The 13,998-nt window shown below is 36.8% G+C and overlaps 1 protein-coding gene across 12 annotated transcripts in view; it reads left to right on the top strand.

Moving 5' to 3' along the window:
* MAP3K15 (mitogen-activated protein kinase kinase kinase 15) overlaps positions 1 to 13,998 on the top strand; it is a 91,183-nt gene that overhangs the window by 65,792 nt on the left and 11,393 nt on the right. For all 12 annotated transcript variants that reach the window (XR_009961803.1, XR_009961804.1, XM_062603722.1 and 9 more), the window contains 7 exons: positions 1,070 to 1,165; positions 2,419 to 2,506; positions 6,518 to 6,651; positions 7,242 to 7,369; positions 9,039 to 9,169; positions 9,449 to 9,554; positions 11,628 to 11,785. Coding sequence is in view for 10 of the 12 variants with exons in the window: in XM_062603722.1 (XP_062459706.1) it covers positions 1,070 to 1,165; positions 2,419 to 2,506; positions 6,518 to 6,651; positions 7,242 to 7,369; positions 9,039 to 9,169; positions 9,449 to 9,554; positions 11,628 to 11,785 (841 nt within the window). In the remaining 2 variants the exon portion in view is untranslated. The remainder of the gene's footprint in view (positions 1 to 1,069; positions 1,166 to 2,418; positions 2,507 to 6,517; positions 6,652 to 7,241; positions 7,370 to 9,038; positions 9,170 to 9,448; positions 9,555 to 11,627; positions 11,786 to 13,998) is intronic.

Raw genomic sequence — 13,998 nt, 5'->3', positions numbered from 1 at the left:
GGTATGTATTAATTTGCCTTGCTAGACTAGAAATTGCTATACTAGAATGAAGCTACAGAAGGGCATAATGTATTTTCACATATTTCTGAAGAAATCTTCCAGCAAAATTCTACTTTTTTGTAACGTTTGTCAATGTAGCCCTTAATGATGCTTCAGCAAGTTGGTTTTGTAACATTCTACAACTTTTCTATTGTCTACCGTCATGTATTTTAACTTATTAGCTCATCAGAAGCTAACCGAAATCTGAGTTTGACTAAACAGATCAGGCAAGAATCTCATCAATTGTATTTAATGCACAAAAATTAGGAGAATACCTTAACAAGTATAACGGTTTGGCATCTATGTAGAATAATGCCGAAGTGCAAGTCTTTGGAATAAGAGGTTAATTCCTAAATTTACTTTCATATTGATATAATGTTTTATGGCCTCTTCACTTCTCACTTCAGGGCATTTAGATGGGATGTATATGGCGCTGGCAGGACAAAATATGCAATAATCACTGTCAGAATTATTGCTGCAATCTGGAGTAAATACTGGTTGTCCTGAAACTTCTTTATCAGTATTAAGGCCATAACAGTATATACTTTGAAAGATCTGCTACATTGTAGGTATTTCCCAGTTTAGTTTTACTGTAGGAGTAATGGAATTATAAAAAGCAGAAGTACTTGTCAAGCTTTAAAGAAAGGCTTTTTAGCTGCATTAGTGTCAAAGCAATTCACTTCCCATTGAGGTGTCATCAAATACCACAAAATCTGACAGAACTGTGTAAAAAAGCAAGGGGAGGCAAATAACAAACAAACTTCAAACCACTTCAGTGTAGTATTTTACCAAAGTAAGCAGTAGCCTAATCATTTGTCAAATTTGGGATAGGATTGTAAAATACAAGAACAAACTCAAAGCTTCCAATTGTAATGAAAATAAATATAATTGCATACTGCCCCTCTGAGGTAATTAACTGTGAAAAAGATGTTTGCTAAGTGTTTTTAATTAAAAAAAAAAAGCTCTTCCTTGCTCTATTTCTTCCAATAGTTACATCCAAAATGGTAATTTCTTAATGTGAATTTTGCAGCATTTCCAAGTTTGATGAACGATGTTGTTTTCTTTATGTCCATGACAACTCTGATGACTTTCAAATCTACTTTTCTACAGAACACCAATGTAGTAGGTGAGTACAGTTTGTGTGGGTATTGCATGAGAGATCTATTTCCTAAATAGAATTGATTTATCAAAGACTGAAAGCTGACGTTTTTGCTTCAGAAATTGTTTCTTCACTTATTTTTTCTTGATTCAGAAGCAATGGGCTAACACCAGTGATATTTAAGGTGGTGAGACCACTGTCCCATTACACTTGTTGGCTGGTTCTAATCAGTTTACCCAGAAGTTATTAGGTCTGAGAAAAGGCTGAAATAGCTTATTCTAATTTATAACTATTATTTTCCTTTTCTGTGACTTGACCATGTCATGTAAGGTCACATATTGGTTTGGGTTCTGCAGAGTGCATTGCATAAAAGATAGGAAGCACTAAAATTAATGTTACCTGCTCAGACTTAATTTGGCGTTGCAATTTGTGTGTTATGAAACACGGTCACAATTTTCTATGCCTTATGCACTGCACTACAGAAGCCTGTTCCAAAGATGTGTGACTATTAGTCAGTGCAAGAGATGTGAATGCTTTATAATAGTTTTAATAATTTGTTACAGAATGTGGAAAAAAGTGAGTGGCTTGGGCAGGAAACTACAGGAAAATATATCCTTGTACTTTAGGATCTCCATCCCAGAGAACTAGCTGAAATTACTTAAAACCCTATTCTTCAAAACATGTTATTACTTTTATATTCTTGGCTTTCTGCCAGGCTAGAAACCACAAAACCTGTTTTTCAGAAATACTGAGTAATCTCACTTTAACCAAAGTTCATAGGAACATCTAAATTAAACTGAAAGTAATAAAATTCTCATCAGTACACAGAAGGAGAACCACCCAATACGATGCCACAAGTTTAGCACTACTGAATTGAACCACTGAAAATCAATTTTTAATTTTTTAATATCTCAGCTTTTTTTTTCTAATTACATTTGTAAATACAAGGCCATACTAAGCACTTTCTGTCAAAGTGTTCAGAAAAAATAATCAAGTTGGATATACCAAGATTTTACTGTGCAATTACAAAAACAAGCAAGTGTTGGGTTCTGATACAACAAATAAAATGGTTTTATAAATAATTAGTCATTTCAGTGTGTGTTTGACGTTCTTCCTCATTTAAAATAAGATAAATGTGGAGAAAGTAAGTAATGAAAGAAACCTAATGAACATGCTAGTCAATTTATTAGGTTGAAAGCTAAGTCCACCTTGCAAAGTATGTTTAATCGTAGAAAAAGATACTTTTCTTTGATGCTGTGCTATTTATTACTTTTTTTTAGATTCTGTGGGTTGGTAAAAGAAATTTTGTCTGATGCCATTGGCAATACTTTGGAACTAGAGGGAGAAATAGATGGAGACACGTTGGAGGTATGTGTCAAGCATAAAAGATTCAAGAACTCTCAAATTTATTCTCAGTCTTCCCTGTACTTTGTCTCAGTATACTAGAAAGATAATAAATAAATAGCATTTAAACCCTGAATTGTATATGAATTTTCAATTCTTACAAAACTCTTTGTGTTCAAGACTTGCATTCGTTTTAAAACACACATTTTTTGATAAAGGGAGCCTGTTACCACTGTAAACTACGAAATCCATAATAAAGGGTGTTATGTTGCAAACAATCTATAGATGAGAATCATCTGATATCAGCTGGCTTATATGGATAAAAAAGATATTTAATAAATTCTAGGAGAAAGCCATTTAGCAAAGGTACTTCAGTTTTTCTAGCTGATACCTGGTACTATTACTACTCCAAGTAATTCCATTTAACAGGCTTTTTCTGTCACAGAGATTTACAGATATTTAGGATCAGATTAATCCATCATGCTTCTTACTTATCACTGAAACATCCATGTTAGGAACCTAGTATCTGCAGGCTTTCTTTATAATTAGTACACAGGGGAAAAAGAAAACAAAACTTGAAAAGTTATTCAAATTTTATGGAGGTTCAGGCAGCTGGATCCATGTCTTCATAAGCCACACTGCCTCATAGCAAAAATCCGGCATTTTAGCACTTTTTAAGTATATATGCTGTGCTTCTATTTATTTGTTTTGAAATCTGAAATACCACCATAAAAAGTGTGTTGTTTTATTTGTGGTCAAGCAAATTCAATCTGATTTATGAGTGTAGAAACCCTGATGTTGTTTGAGTTGGGTATCTTTCTGACTGTGTCTCATTCCAGCAATTCTCTTAGGCTTATAACTCAGAGCAGCTCTTTATGATAGTGATCCTTTTGTAGTACCTAAGGCTTTGGAAGAGCAATAAGAAAGTAGAAGACTGTGTACTGGACTGCTGAATGGAATTGCATTGTGGGGAAGATGTGTTTTTGCACTGAAGTTTGTGAATAATGGCCACAGAATTCTCTCCTCAAGTGAAAAGGACAAGAGAAGCACATCTGTTAAACTCAGCTTTATACATACATCTGTGTTGTTGGCATAGGATCAGGGCTCCACCTTGGCAAAGACAGGCTATTATCTATAGCTGCAGATTTTATATTACATACTTACATATTTAGCTAATAGCAGGACAATCTCCAAACAACATAATCTATTCAACTGTATAATAGGCTTTCAGAGGAAGTGAGCTCACCATGACTTGAGCCTTTTAAATATTGGACTTGAAAAATCACTTGAGAATGCACAGCAAGAAACTATCCTGTGTGGGTTGATGTATGAAGGAACAGCTACAGAAATTAATTTTAAATAAATCTTTAAGCTATATCATTCTACATACCTTGAATTTCTCACTATTATCACCTCGTACTTACTACCTTAGGTCAGGAAATTAAAACAGAAATCAAGATACAGAAGGGGAGTATTTATTTGTTTAGCTTATAAATGAGCAAAGACATTTGATGTCTTTCTGCAGCCTGAAATCTTGCATTTAAGCAAAGATAACATGCACATGCAGCTTTGTATGGTTTTGATGGGCTTGACAAGCACAGAGAAAGCAGTTCTTACCATATATAAACCATCTGTTCGTATCTTGGAAAGAGGAAGAAATAACCTTGAGCACAGTTTGGGAGTAGGAAATATTATTTCTGTTAGAATGTTTTCTAACAGAAATAATTCTGTTAGAATTTCTAATTAATTCTGTTAGAATTAATTTCTAAAAGGTTAAATATTTTGGACTGTGGTATTATTTGAAAGCAAATACAGTTTAGTTTTATAGCTAAAAAGCATTTAGAATAAGAGTGAGTGTGGGCGGTCCTTTCTACCTTAAGGTAGTCAATTCTGGATATTGATATTGAAGAAGTTCCTATCCCTTTAAGAGTACCTTCTGTACTCCAAATGGTATATACTAGAGATCAGACTGTGACCTACCCCATTCAATGCAGAAGGTCAGCTACGAACACTTGTTTACTCATACCCGATGATTGAATTCAGCATCCAATGGATCACATATTCAGACTTCTGGCAACCAGCAGTGATTTATTTGATCTTTGTAGCTCTTGGAAAAAAAGGAGGCAAATGTAAAGTGGCATCAAGTATATACAAGTCTATTAAACTGTCTACGAACTAGCACAGAACTATAAATCTCAATGATTTCCATGTATTATGGGACCCAGATTAATGAACATGGGTTTCTCCACAGTAATTTAAGAGTTGGCTTAGGACAAGTCTGTTGCAGATAAGGTTACTGTCAACCTTAAATTCTGCAATGTGACTGCTGTCTTTTTTTTTTTGTACAGTTTTATGTCATATGATAGCTGTGAAAGTTGGATATGCTGCTGCCAAAGAACCTGACAAGTTTTACATGTGGCGTTTTGGGTCAGTTATACCTGTCATATAACGAAACTATGTTATGAACCGTGAAGCGCTGAAACATGGAAATTGAAACTGTACTAAAGCTGCGCTAGCTCAAGTTTAGTTCCACTGAGCAGAATATGCTGTTAGGATAAACGACAGATGGTTTTTCTTTAGCACTTTCCATACAGCAGCATGAAACTTACCATCTTTGCTGATGAAAAGAGAGGGGAAAGCCAGTGACATGCGGACATTGCAATACGAACTGGGAAGACACTTCAAAGAGATAGATCTGAAGACTGCATTCTGTATGAGAGCGCCTTATTGGGTGTAGCAGAAAAAGTGGTAATTGACAGAAATGTCAGTAGTTGTGGCCACTGTAAAAAGGTTGGTTGTTTTTCTAAAATACAGAATCCATATGAAGCCACAGAGAATACCCTGTAGTTTTCCCATATGGGACATCTTGGATTTGGGAAGATAGTAAGGGAGGTCTGTGTACTTCTGATAATATCTGAGGCTATGAAACTGTCAAATTCCTTTCTTATGTCTTTGCAAAAATACTTTTTCAATATCCCTTATCAGTTCCCTGATTTGATTCTAGGATCTGCTGCTTAACCCAACTTCCATAAGACATTTGGTTTTATTTAGTGTCTAAGATACACTTCCATTAAGCATCAATCAGCTTTTTCACTGACCTTTATAGTAGGAGAGTTCTCTGATAAGATCACCATATGGGACAAGATCATGAGGTGGTGTAAATTACTGTAGATTTACCGAAGCCAGTAAACCAGCAGTAAACTCAGCTGGCAGCATGACCTGCCATGTTTCAGCAGCAATGGACACCACTACTCCATATATTTAATCATTCTTGGAGAAGACAAGCATTTTTTATTTCCCCTTGCCTTTTGGGAAAGCTGATAAGGAGGGGCATATGTCAGCAATGAATTTTGCAGTTGCTAAGATCAGATAAGACTTTAGGATCTTAAAACACTGTCCACTCCCTGTAATAAGAATGTCACTTTTATCTATTTTTTAAACTACTCGGGGTAGATTTAGATCAGATATTAGGAAGGAATACTTCACTGTGAGGGTGGTGAGGCACTGGAACAGCTTGTCCACAGAAACTGTGGCTGGCCCAGCCCTGGAAGTGTTCAAGGCCCAGCTGGATGGGGCTTTGAGCAGTCTGGTATAGTGGAAATGCCCCTGCCCATGACGGGGGGGGGGTGGAACAAGATGATCTTGTTCCAACCCAAACAATTCCATGATTCTATGTTCCATACATTTATGTATTTTAAGGGCTCTGTCAGCAATTCTTAGAGATGATACCTGAGCGTGTTCTTTTGACAGCACTGTTTCATTGAATTTGACATGCTGCTGTGTTCCTTGTTTGGGTGAATGCACTTCAAAGTTGGTCAGGGAAGACTGTTTTGCAAAGCAAGTAACATGGACATTTTACAAGTTGTATAATGTACCAGGCTGGTGAGTAGCCTGTTGTACTACAGCTGTACTGCAGTAACTACTCTGTGTCATACTAACTCAGTATAGCACATAACTGTTGTTAAAGGTCTTTGTAATGTCAAATGTTAGTGACAACAATTTCTGTGCTGTTTTGTTTATCTTTTCTGCTCGCAGTATGAATATGATTATGATGAGAATGGTGACAGGATAGTTCTAGGGAAAGGTACTTATGGAATAGTTTATGCTGGAAGAGACCTTAGCAACCAGGTCCGAATAGCCATCAAAGAAATACCCGAGAGAGACAGCAGGTAAGATCTGATTTATTGTTACATACACATTGCTAATGAAACTGCTGTTGTCTGCCAAAAAACTTCGTGTTCTTGGCATGTATTTCTATGTTGTTAGTTTAGTGTACTAAAATTCAGTTATCATTTCCCCCTAGTACTCAACACTACCCTTTAGAAAATAAAGACTTCTTATTTTTTGGAAAAGGTATTATATATATCATAAATACCACGGGTTTATGATTTATATATATACTTCAAATTCTAGAATTTGGGGATTTTAAGTTGTAGTTGTATCTCATATTGGTTTTGGGGAGGCGGAAAAGCATAAACAGAGTTTTGCAGACAAAAACAATACTATGTAACAATACAGAAGAAATAAATTCTTTGAGGGCATGTTTTTCCTTCAGGGTTCCTCTGAGACCTACTTCTGTATTTTTTCTGAGTAGGCAGCCAGTCACACTGCATTTTGAAGGTCATTGACAAGAGGTTTGCTGAAAGTTGGGTCAGTATCCCTAAAATCCATTCTCTTTGCAAACTAGCATTTAAGTGTAGGCTAGAACCTTTTCCTGCACGATAACATACTCCACTTGCCTTTTTTTTTTTTTTAATAGATATTCTCAACCTCTTCATGAAGAGATAGCACTACATAAATATTTAAAACATCGGAACATTGTTCAGTATCTTGGATCTGTTTCTGAAGATGGATACATTAAGATTTTTATGGAGCAGGTGCCAGGAGGTTTGTATCATTCTGAGCTTAATCTCTCCAAGGAATCAAAAGCAGTTGGTACTCTAAACTTACTGAAAACACTTCTATGTTTGTGCACTGTGTTTGGCTTTTCTGCTGAAACATTAACTACTTTTTTCATATAAATAATAGATTTGAGGTGCACAGGTCCCAGAACCCTCTTCTCTTTCTGTAATAATTATAAATCTAGAGAAAAGTCACTAAAAGTATCTGGTGTCAATACCCATGTGTTATGAAACTGGAGTTTGAGCTGTATAGTCCCATTTAGCCTGAGCATCTGAATGATGATTGGAGCTTTTAGGGTAAGTTTCTGTTAAGCAGTAACACTGGTTGAGCTATTAAGTACTATTCTGTAACTGCTATAGATAAAGCACTGCCATTTCCTAGGTAGATTAAAGTTGTATACTTCCCTTGCTTATAATTTCCAAGTTTTCCTTCTCTATCCTTCTCTTCATGTTAATATGTAAAGTCCCTTTATATCTTCTCTAGGTCATGTTTCCATCTCCCTTTTGCTAGTTGCTCTTCAGTGTCAAGGATGTGTCAGAATGAGTGTTAAATTCTTGTATGAATATAATTTCCAAAATGAAAACAGAAAGAAGAAAATCGGGAAATAAATTCCAGTTTCCTAGGGAAGATCAAGACAAAAACATTCAGTGTAATTTAATACATCTGGGCATCCAACATAGGGAAGTTGTTTAATTTTTTAATTTCTCTGACCTTCTCACCCAAAAGCTGAGACGCTGGCATATGATGCATGCTGATGTGATGAGTTTGCACCAACACTTCCACTTGTTTTTCTGCACTTATTAAAATTATCACCTTGTTTAGTTCTTGTTCTTATATGCACAGTAGTAAGCTGTGATTAGTTGCTAGTGCCAAGATATTATTGAACTGATTCAGATCAAGGAACCAGCTGTTCAGATTATGCAAGATTCTTCGAGGAAACTTCACTTCAGAAAAGTGTTGAAAATCCCTTTAGCTGAATTTGTCTGGCATTAAGTAGAACCACTGCAGTTAGTTTATTATGAGCAGAAAAAACAAATCTGTCTTTATTTTGCTTCATGATTAAAATATTTGTGTTATTCAAAAAAAGATTAAGTACATTAGAAGTAAGGGAGGTGTAGATTGCCTGTCTCCAACCCTGAATATCCACTACTTGGTTTCTTTCAGGAACTTGCTTTCTTCTGTCTCTGAATATTTCTAAAAGTTAATCCTGTATTTGAAAGGAAAAGATTCTTGCCGTTTTATTTCTCCCCTCCCCACCCCAAGTAGATCCATGCATGTGGCTCATGAAACACATGACACATATTATAGCATATAATATCATACAGTGTTATCTTTAGCTTCTATTTCATTAAAGAGCTACATGGTTGCTAGTCCTAGTCTCAATAGTTGTTTGACTAAGTAATGGGGATGCATCCAGCCCTGTTGTAACATTTATTCCTGTCCTGGAAGTGAAAGCTGAGCTGGCAAGAAAGAAATAACCAGTCTAAACCAGCAACAAATTATGTGTTCTGAGGGATCTAGGAATAATTTGGGTTAATTATAGGTACTGCATTTCTCTTGTGTTAGGATATTGAGCAAAGGCTTAATCCAGACTTCAATGTTTTGTGCTAATTGAGGATTTACTATCTTGATACTTTCTTCTTAACTCTTGTAGGCAGTCTCTCAGCTCTCCTAAGATCTAAGTGGGGCCCAATGAAAGAACCTACAATTAAATTTTACACCAAGCAGATTCTGGAAGGCCTTAAGTACCTGCATGAGAACCAGATTGTACACAGAGATATAAAGGTAAAGTTTCCTTTAGTGGGTCTTGTTTGATTTGCTTTTTATCTTATTTAGTTCAGTTAGTTTTACTCTAACCTGAAGTAGAATTTTTAATAGTATTTCATGGAAGCTTAAAACAAAAGGAAAGAATAAAACAGCCCCTTCTCCCTGGTGCTGCAGGAAAATCCCTTTGTAGAGAGGTATATTACAACAATAACCACAAACTTGAAGGAGTATTGGGATTGGGATTTGGAATCTGTACTCATCTGTCTTCCCTCCTTCTCTCTCTTATCCAAACCACAGGGGGATAATGTTTTGGTGAACACCTATAGTGGTGTGGTGAAGATATCTGATTTTGGTACTTCCAAACGGCTGGCAGGAATCAGTCCATGCACCGAAACTTTTACAGGTAAGAGTAATTTAGCAGAGTTTATATGGGGTTTGATGATAGATTTAGAGTTGGAGCCAAGAGACTCTTTGGATTTGTGATGAAAACATGATTAGGTCTCTATTTTCAGGGAAGAATGACTGGGAGTGTAATCACTATAAACACAGGTTTGCTTTCCCTTCCCCTTTCCCCTTCCCTTTCCCTTCTTTCCCTTTCCCTTTCCTTTTCCCTCTCCCTTTTCCTCTCCCTTTCCCTTTCCTTTTCCCTTCTTTCCCTTCCCTTTCTCTTTCCTTTTCCCTTTCCCTTTACCTTTTCCTCTCCCTTTCCCTTTCCTTTTCCCTTCTTTCCCTTCCCTTTCTCTTTCCTTTTCCCTTTCCCTTTTCCTTTCCCTTTCCTTTCCTTTCCTTTCCTTTCCTTTCCTTTCCTTTCCTTTCCTTTCCTTTCCTTTCCTTTCCTTTCCTTTCCTTTCCTTTCCTTTCCTTTCCTTTCCTTTCCTTTCCTTTCCTTTCCTTTCCTTTCCTTTCCTTTCCTTTCCTTTCCTTTCCTTTTGTAATTTCTTCCATTTTACTCGTTTTCTTATAAAAAACACTTCTTCAGTGTGTTGGGGTCATAGTTTTTCTTCTAAGTGTTTTCCGTTAAGTAGCAACTGATCTGTTGCAATTATATCTGGAAACAAAAGTTGCTGGGATACATCAACTTTTTCATTTATTAATCTAGGTATTAGTAACTCATGCATGCATGAGTATGTCTTGAAGTATGTCTGAAAGTGCAGAAAACCAAACACAAGCTTAAAAATATTTTCAGTTTTGAGGCATTAATTATAAAACCAAATCAACTGGCTACCTTGGTGTTGTCAGCAGTAAAAAGAACAGTAGACATAAAAATATTGGGCTGGTATATTGCAGAAAAGCTTTAATATACAACAAGGTGGTAAAAACTAGCAGTATTCCGGGAAAACAGAATTTGCTGTGTAACAGCTAAAACTCCACATTGAAAAATGAATATATGGTTGCATAATTACTCAACCCTTTTATCAGTGAAGATACAGATAACATGATGCTTTCATTTTTTATATGGCCATGTGCTGATATCAAAAATCACAAGCCTCATACTGGCCTGCAGTTTAAGTAAGTACACAGAAATAGCCATTAGTCCTGTGTGGAAGACAGAAGACAATAACTAGTCGCTATAAGAGATAGTATATGGAGAAATGGTATCTGAATTAAAGTCACCATACTGTAATAAGAAGAGGTACATCTTTCCTTGTGCCCTCCTTCTTTGTTCTCGTTCACATTTGCAGCCCTGCTTATGCTTCAGACATGGAATTTACCGTGAGAATATTTTACTCAAGTTCTTTTGGATTTAAAATCAGTAAGCAGGTGGCTATAGCCTAGATAGTTTTAAAAGATCTCTTGCTATTTGTTTTGTTCCTTAACTCAGTACATAAACTCTGTGGATTTTAGGCTTTATGCAATACAATCACATGATTCGAAGTATCAGGCTTCTAGTGGTTTAAATGTTACGCACCTCCATTCAAGACACACAGCCTGAGGGCAAAGCTGTGGCTTGAACTTTTGTTCTACAGCAGTCACATTTAATGATCACAGTAATATGCAATCTCTTTTATCTTCACCAGATGTTCTTTACTTAATAATTCACAGCTTTACAACAGTGTAATTTTATTGCATTCTTAAGAAGAAAAAGAATTTAAGGATGTCATAACAGAGCCAGTAGGCATTCATATGGAGAAAGTAGTACAGACTATCTGTAATTTGAAGGTTTTCATCACCTTTTACATGCATAATTTTTACAATTTAGTCTCTGCAAAAATTGTTTGATATAATTTTACATTCTGAGGAAGCATTTGGATTATGTGGCGAATATACTTTCAGCAGTTTGAAGCCTTGTATTAGAAAGGGAGGAGAGATAATTTATAGAAAAGATGTTAATATGTTTTAGCGCTGAAAGGGGAAATCAAATATTTTGGCTCTGAAAGGTTGCATTTGGCAATTTTTGACTTGCTTAGTGGTGTGTTAATTCTTTTTAATAAGAATGAAAACTGTAACACTTGACTATTCCTTTTGACCTTACCAGGAACCTTGCAGTACATGGCTCCAGAAATCATCGATAAAGGGCCACGAGGATATGGTGCACCAGCAGATATCTGGTCACTAGGTTGCACCATTATTGAAATGGCAACAGGCAAACCTCCATTTCATGAACTAGGGGAGCCTCAAGCAGCAATGTTTAAAGTAAGTACAGCTTTTTTTTTTTTTTTTGCTATAGACTTTATAAATTATCAAATACTGACTTTATTTTTTAATATTAACTTAATTGGTAGTAACCTTTTGTTATATTGCTTATCTTGCACAAACCCACAGTCTGATCAGTGTTCTTAATTCACTGAATGATCCCTCTCTGCTCTCAGCTGTATTGCTCTAGGGGAAATAGGTCATGACTCAGAGCAGCAATCTGAAAAATGAGTAAAGACTTATGAAAACTAATATTCTCTACCCTCTTACTTCTGTCACCTCCTGTTCTTGGTTTATTATTTTTGTCTTGGCAAAAAGCTATCTGACAATGACAACCAAGTTATTACTGCTCCTTTAAGTCTTCTAGCAGATGCCTTTTCACCTTATGTGCCTGGCACACAGTTGAGCTGTTCAGTGAGTTACACGTGTTACTTTTCAGCAGTTTATTGAGCTGTCTGGAAGCACTGGTTCAGTTCTGGGTGCTCAATATGCTCTGTGCAGGCTCATGAGGTAAGCTCTGGCAGGACTGTATGTGTCCCTACATCCTGCCCATAAGCACTTCCATGCCACAGAGTTGTGTTCTGATGTTTCAGAACTGGCATTTTTTAAAAATACATCTGTTGCCCTTCTTTCTTCAAGGATGCGGCAGAGTTTTTATCATTGTTATTGCAGACTGTGCTAATGTGCAATTGTCAGGCATTTGTTTTTGTTTTCTGCTTCTTTGCTCTGCTGGGACCTGCTTGGAACTGCCTTTTACTGGGCACCATAAATTGCAAACTGTGGTTTCTTTTTGCTGTGTAATAAAAGTAAGCAAGCTGGAAGCTAGGTTTGAAGCCAGGAATGAAGCAGGCTGACTGGGCAAGCATGTAAAAGAACAGAAGCCTGAAAACTTGGGATATTGAACTTTTTGAGGTCGCCACCTCCACACGTGCACACTCTGTTGTGCATAGGGCAGGTGAGGAGAGGGGAAGGTCTAAGTCTGGCTGTGCAGTCACTATAGAAATTACAAATGGCCAAAGAGTTGGAGGAAGCAGAGAAAAGGGGCTGAGAAAAAAAAAAGACTGAACCAAGAACTGGAAATAACTCCTGGCTGAGTGTATGTTGTGTGATATTTAATCTGTGAGCATTGTATGTGTGCATCTGGTTCTGTGTGAAAGGAGTGCAAACAAATGACATTCAATGGAGATAAAGTAAACTAATGTTGCCACAGTTTCTGGATGATTACAAAAAAACCTTATTCCCCTTGAGCAACAGAGATGAAGATAAGAGCAGAGACGTGTTCAAATTTCCTGGTCATGGGTTTTGTTTAGTGTGTAAGGGTATAACCTAGCACCAATGTGCTACCAGCTTGTGCCGCTGCCGCAGCTGAAAATGGCTGTGTGACCAGCATACACAAAGAGCAGGCTGACCACAGAGATAGGCGTGTCAAGAGCAGCTGTCAGAGCGCAGCAAGCAGGTGGCTGTCTTCTCCTTTAATCCAAAGCAAAACTCTTGCTGGGCTGATGTTTTGCAGTGGTGAAACTCTACCCCCCATTTATATAGCACTGTCCAAAATGCACATGCGGTTTTACAAATCAGGCAGAGATGCTGCATTGGACAGGGTAAATGTGTAGATGTCGTATCCTGCCAATAGGACATCTATTTACTTTTTTTTTTTTTTGCTAAATACATCAATTTAATTGTAGAGGTCAACAAGCTGCATGTATTAAAAATGTTACATGCAGAAAATACTAGTTTTGAATGTGCTCAGAGCCATGGTTTGGAAGGCCTTAATGCATTATTAGCATTTTCTATTTTGCACATAGAAGAACATTCAAACAGTAGCATGACTGCTCAGCACTTTTTTCTTCAGCTTGCATTGAAGTTGAACCACTATTGTGAGTGCCTGATGGTGCCACAGTGTGTTAATGCAGCTGTATTATGAGATTATTTAAAAGCAGCTGACACTTGTTTAACTTCTGGGCTACTTGTCTCCCTTGTGGCTGGCCACCTTCTGCCTGGTTCTCCAGAGCCTCTTTTATGTAAAGATGCTGAGACTACAAGCCCTAATCTTGCCAGCTACATACCATACAGTGCACACGTTACACAATTCATACTTCCACAGATTTATGCCAGATTGGCATTGAGATTAAGAAAGCAGTGAAGGAGCTGGAAAAATCACTACTGAGCAACCTGTAGAATCACGTTTTTTCATTACTTAAAAGAAGGGGGGG

Source organism: Pezoporus occidentalis, unplaced genomic scaffold (genome assembly GCF_034315485.1).
Source record: "Pezoporus occidentalis ecotype Australia unplaced genomic scaffold, CSIRO_AGI_Poc_V1 ctg81, whole genome shotgun sequence".
Taxonomy (NCBI): Eukaryota; Metazoa; Chordata; class Aves; order Psittaciformes; family Psittacidae; genus Pezoporus; species Pezoporus occidentalis.
Note: the sequence above shows the minus strand (reverse complement) of the source record. Positions and strands in the feature narration are given on the sequence as shown.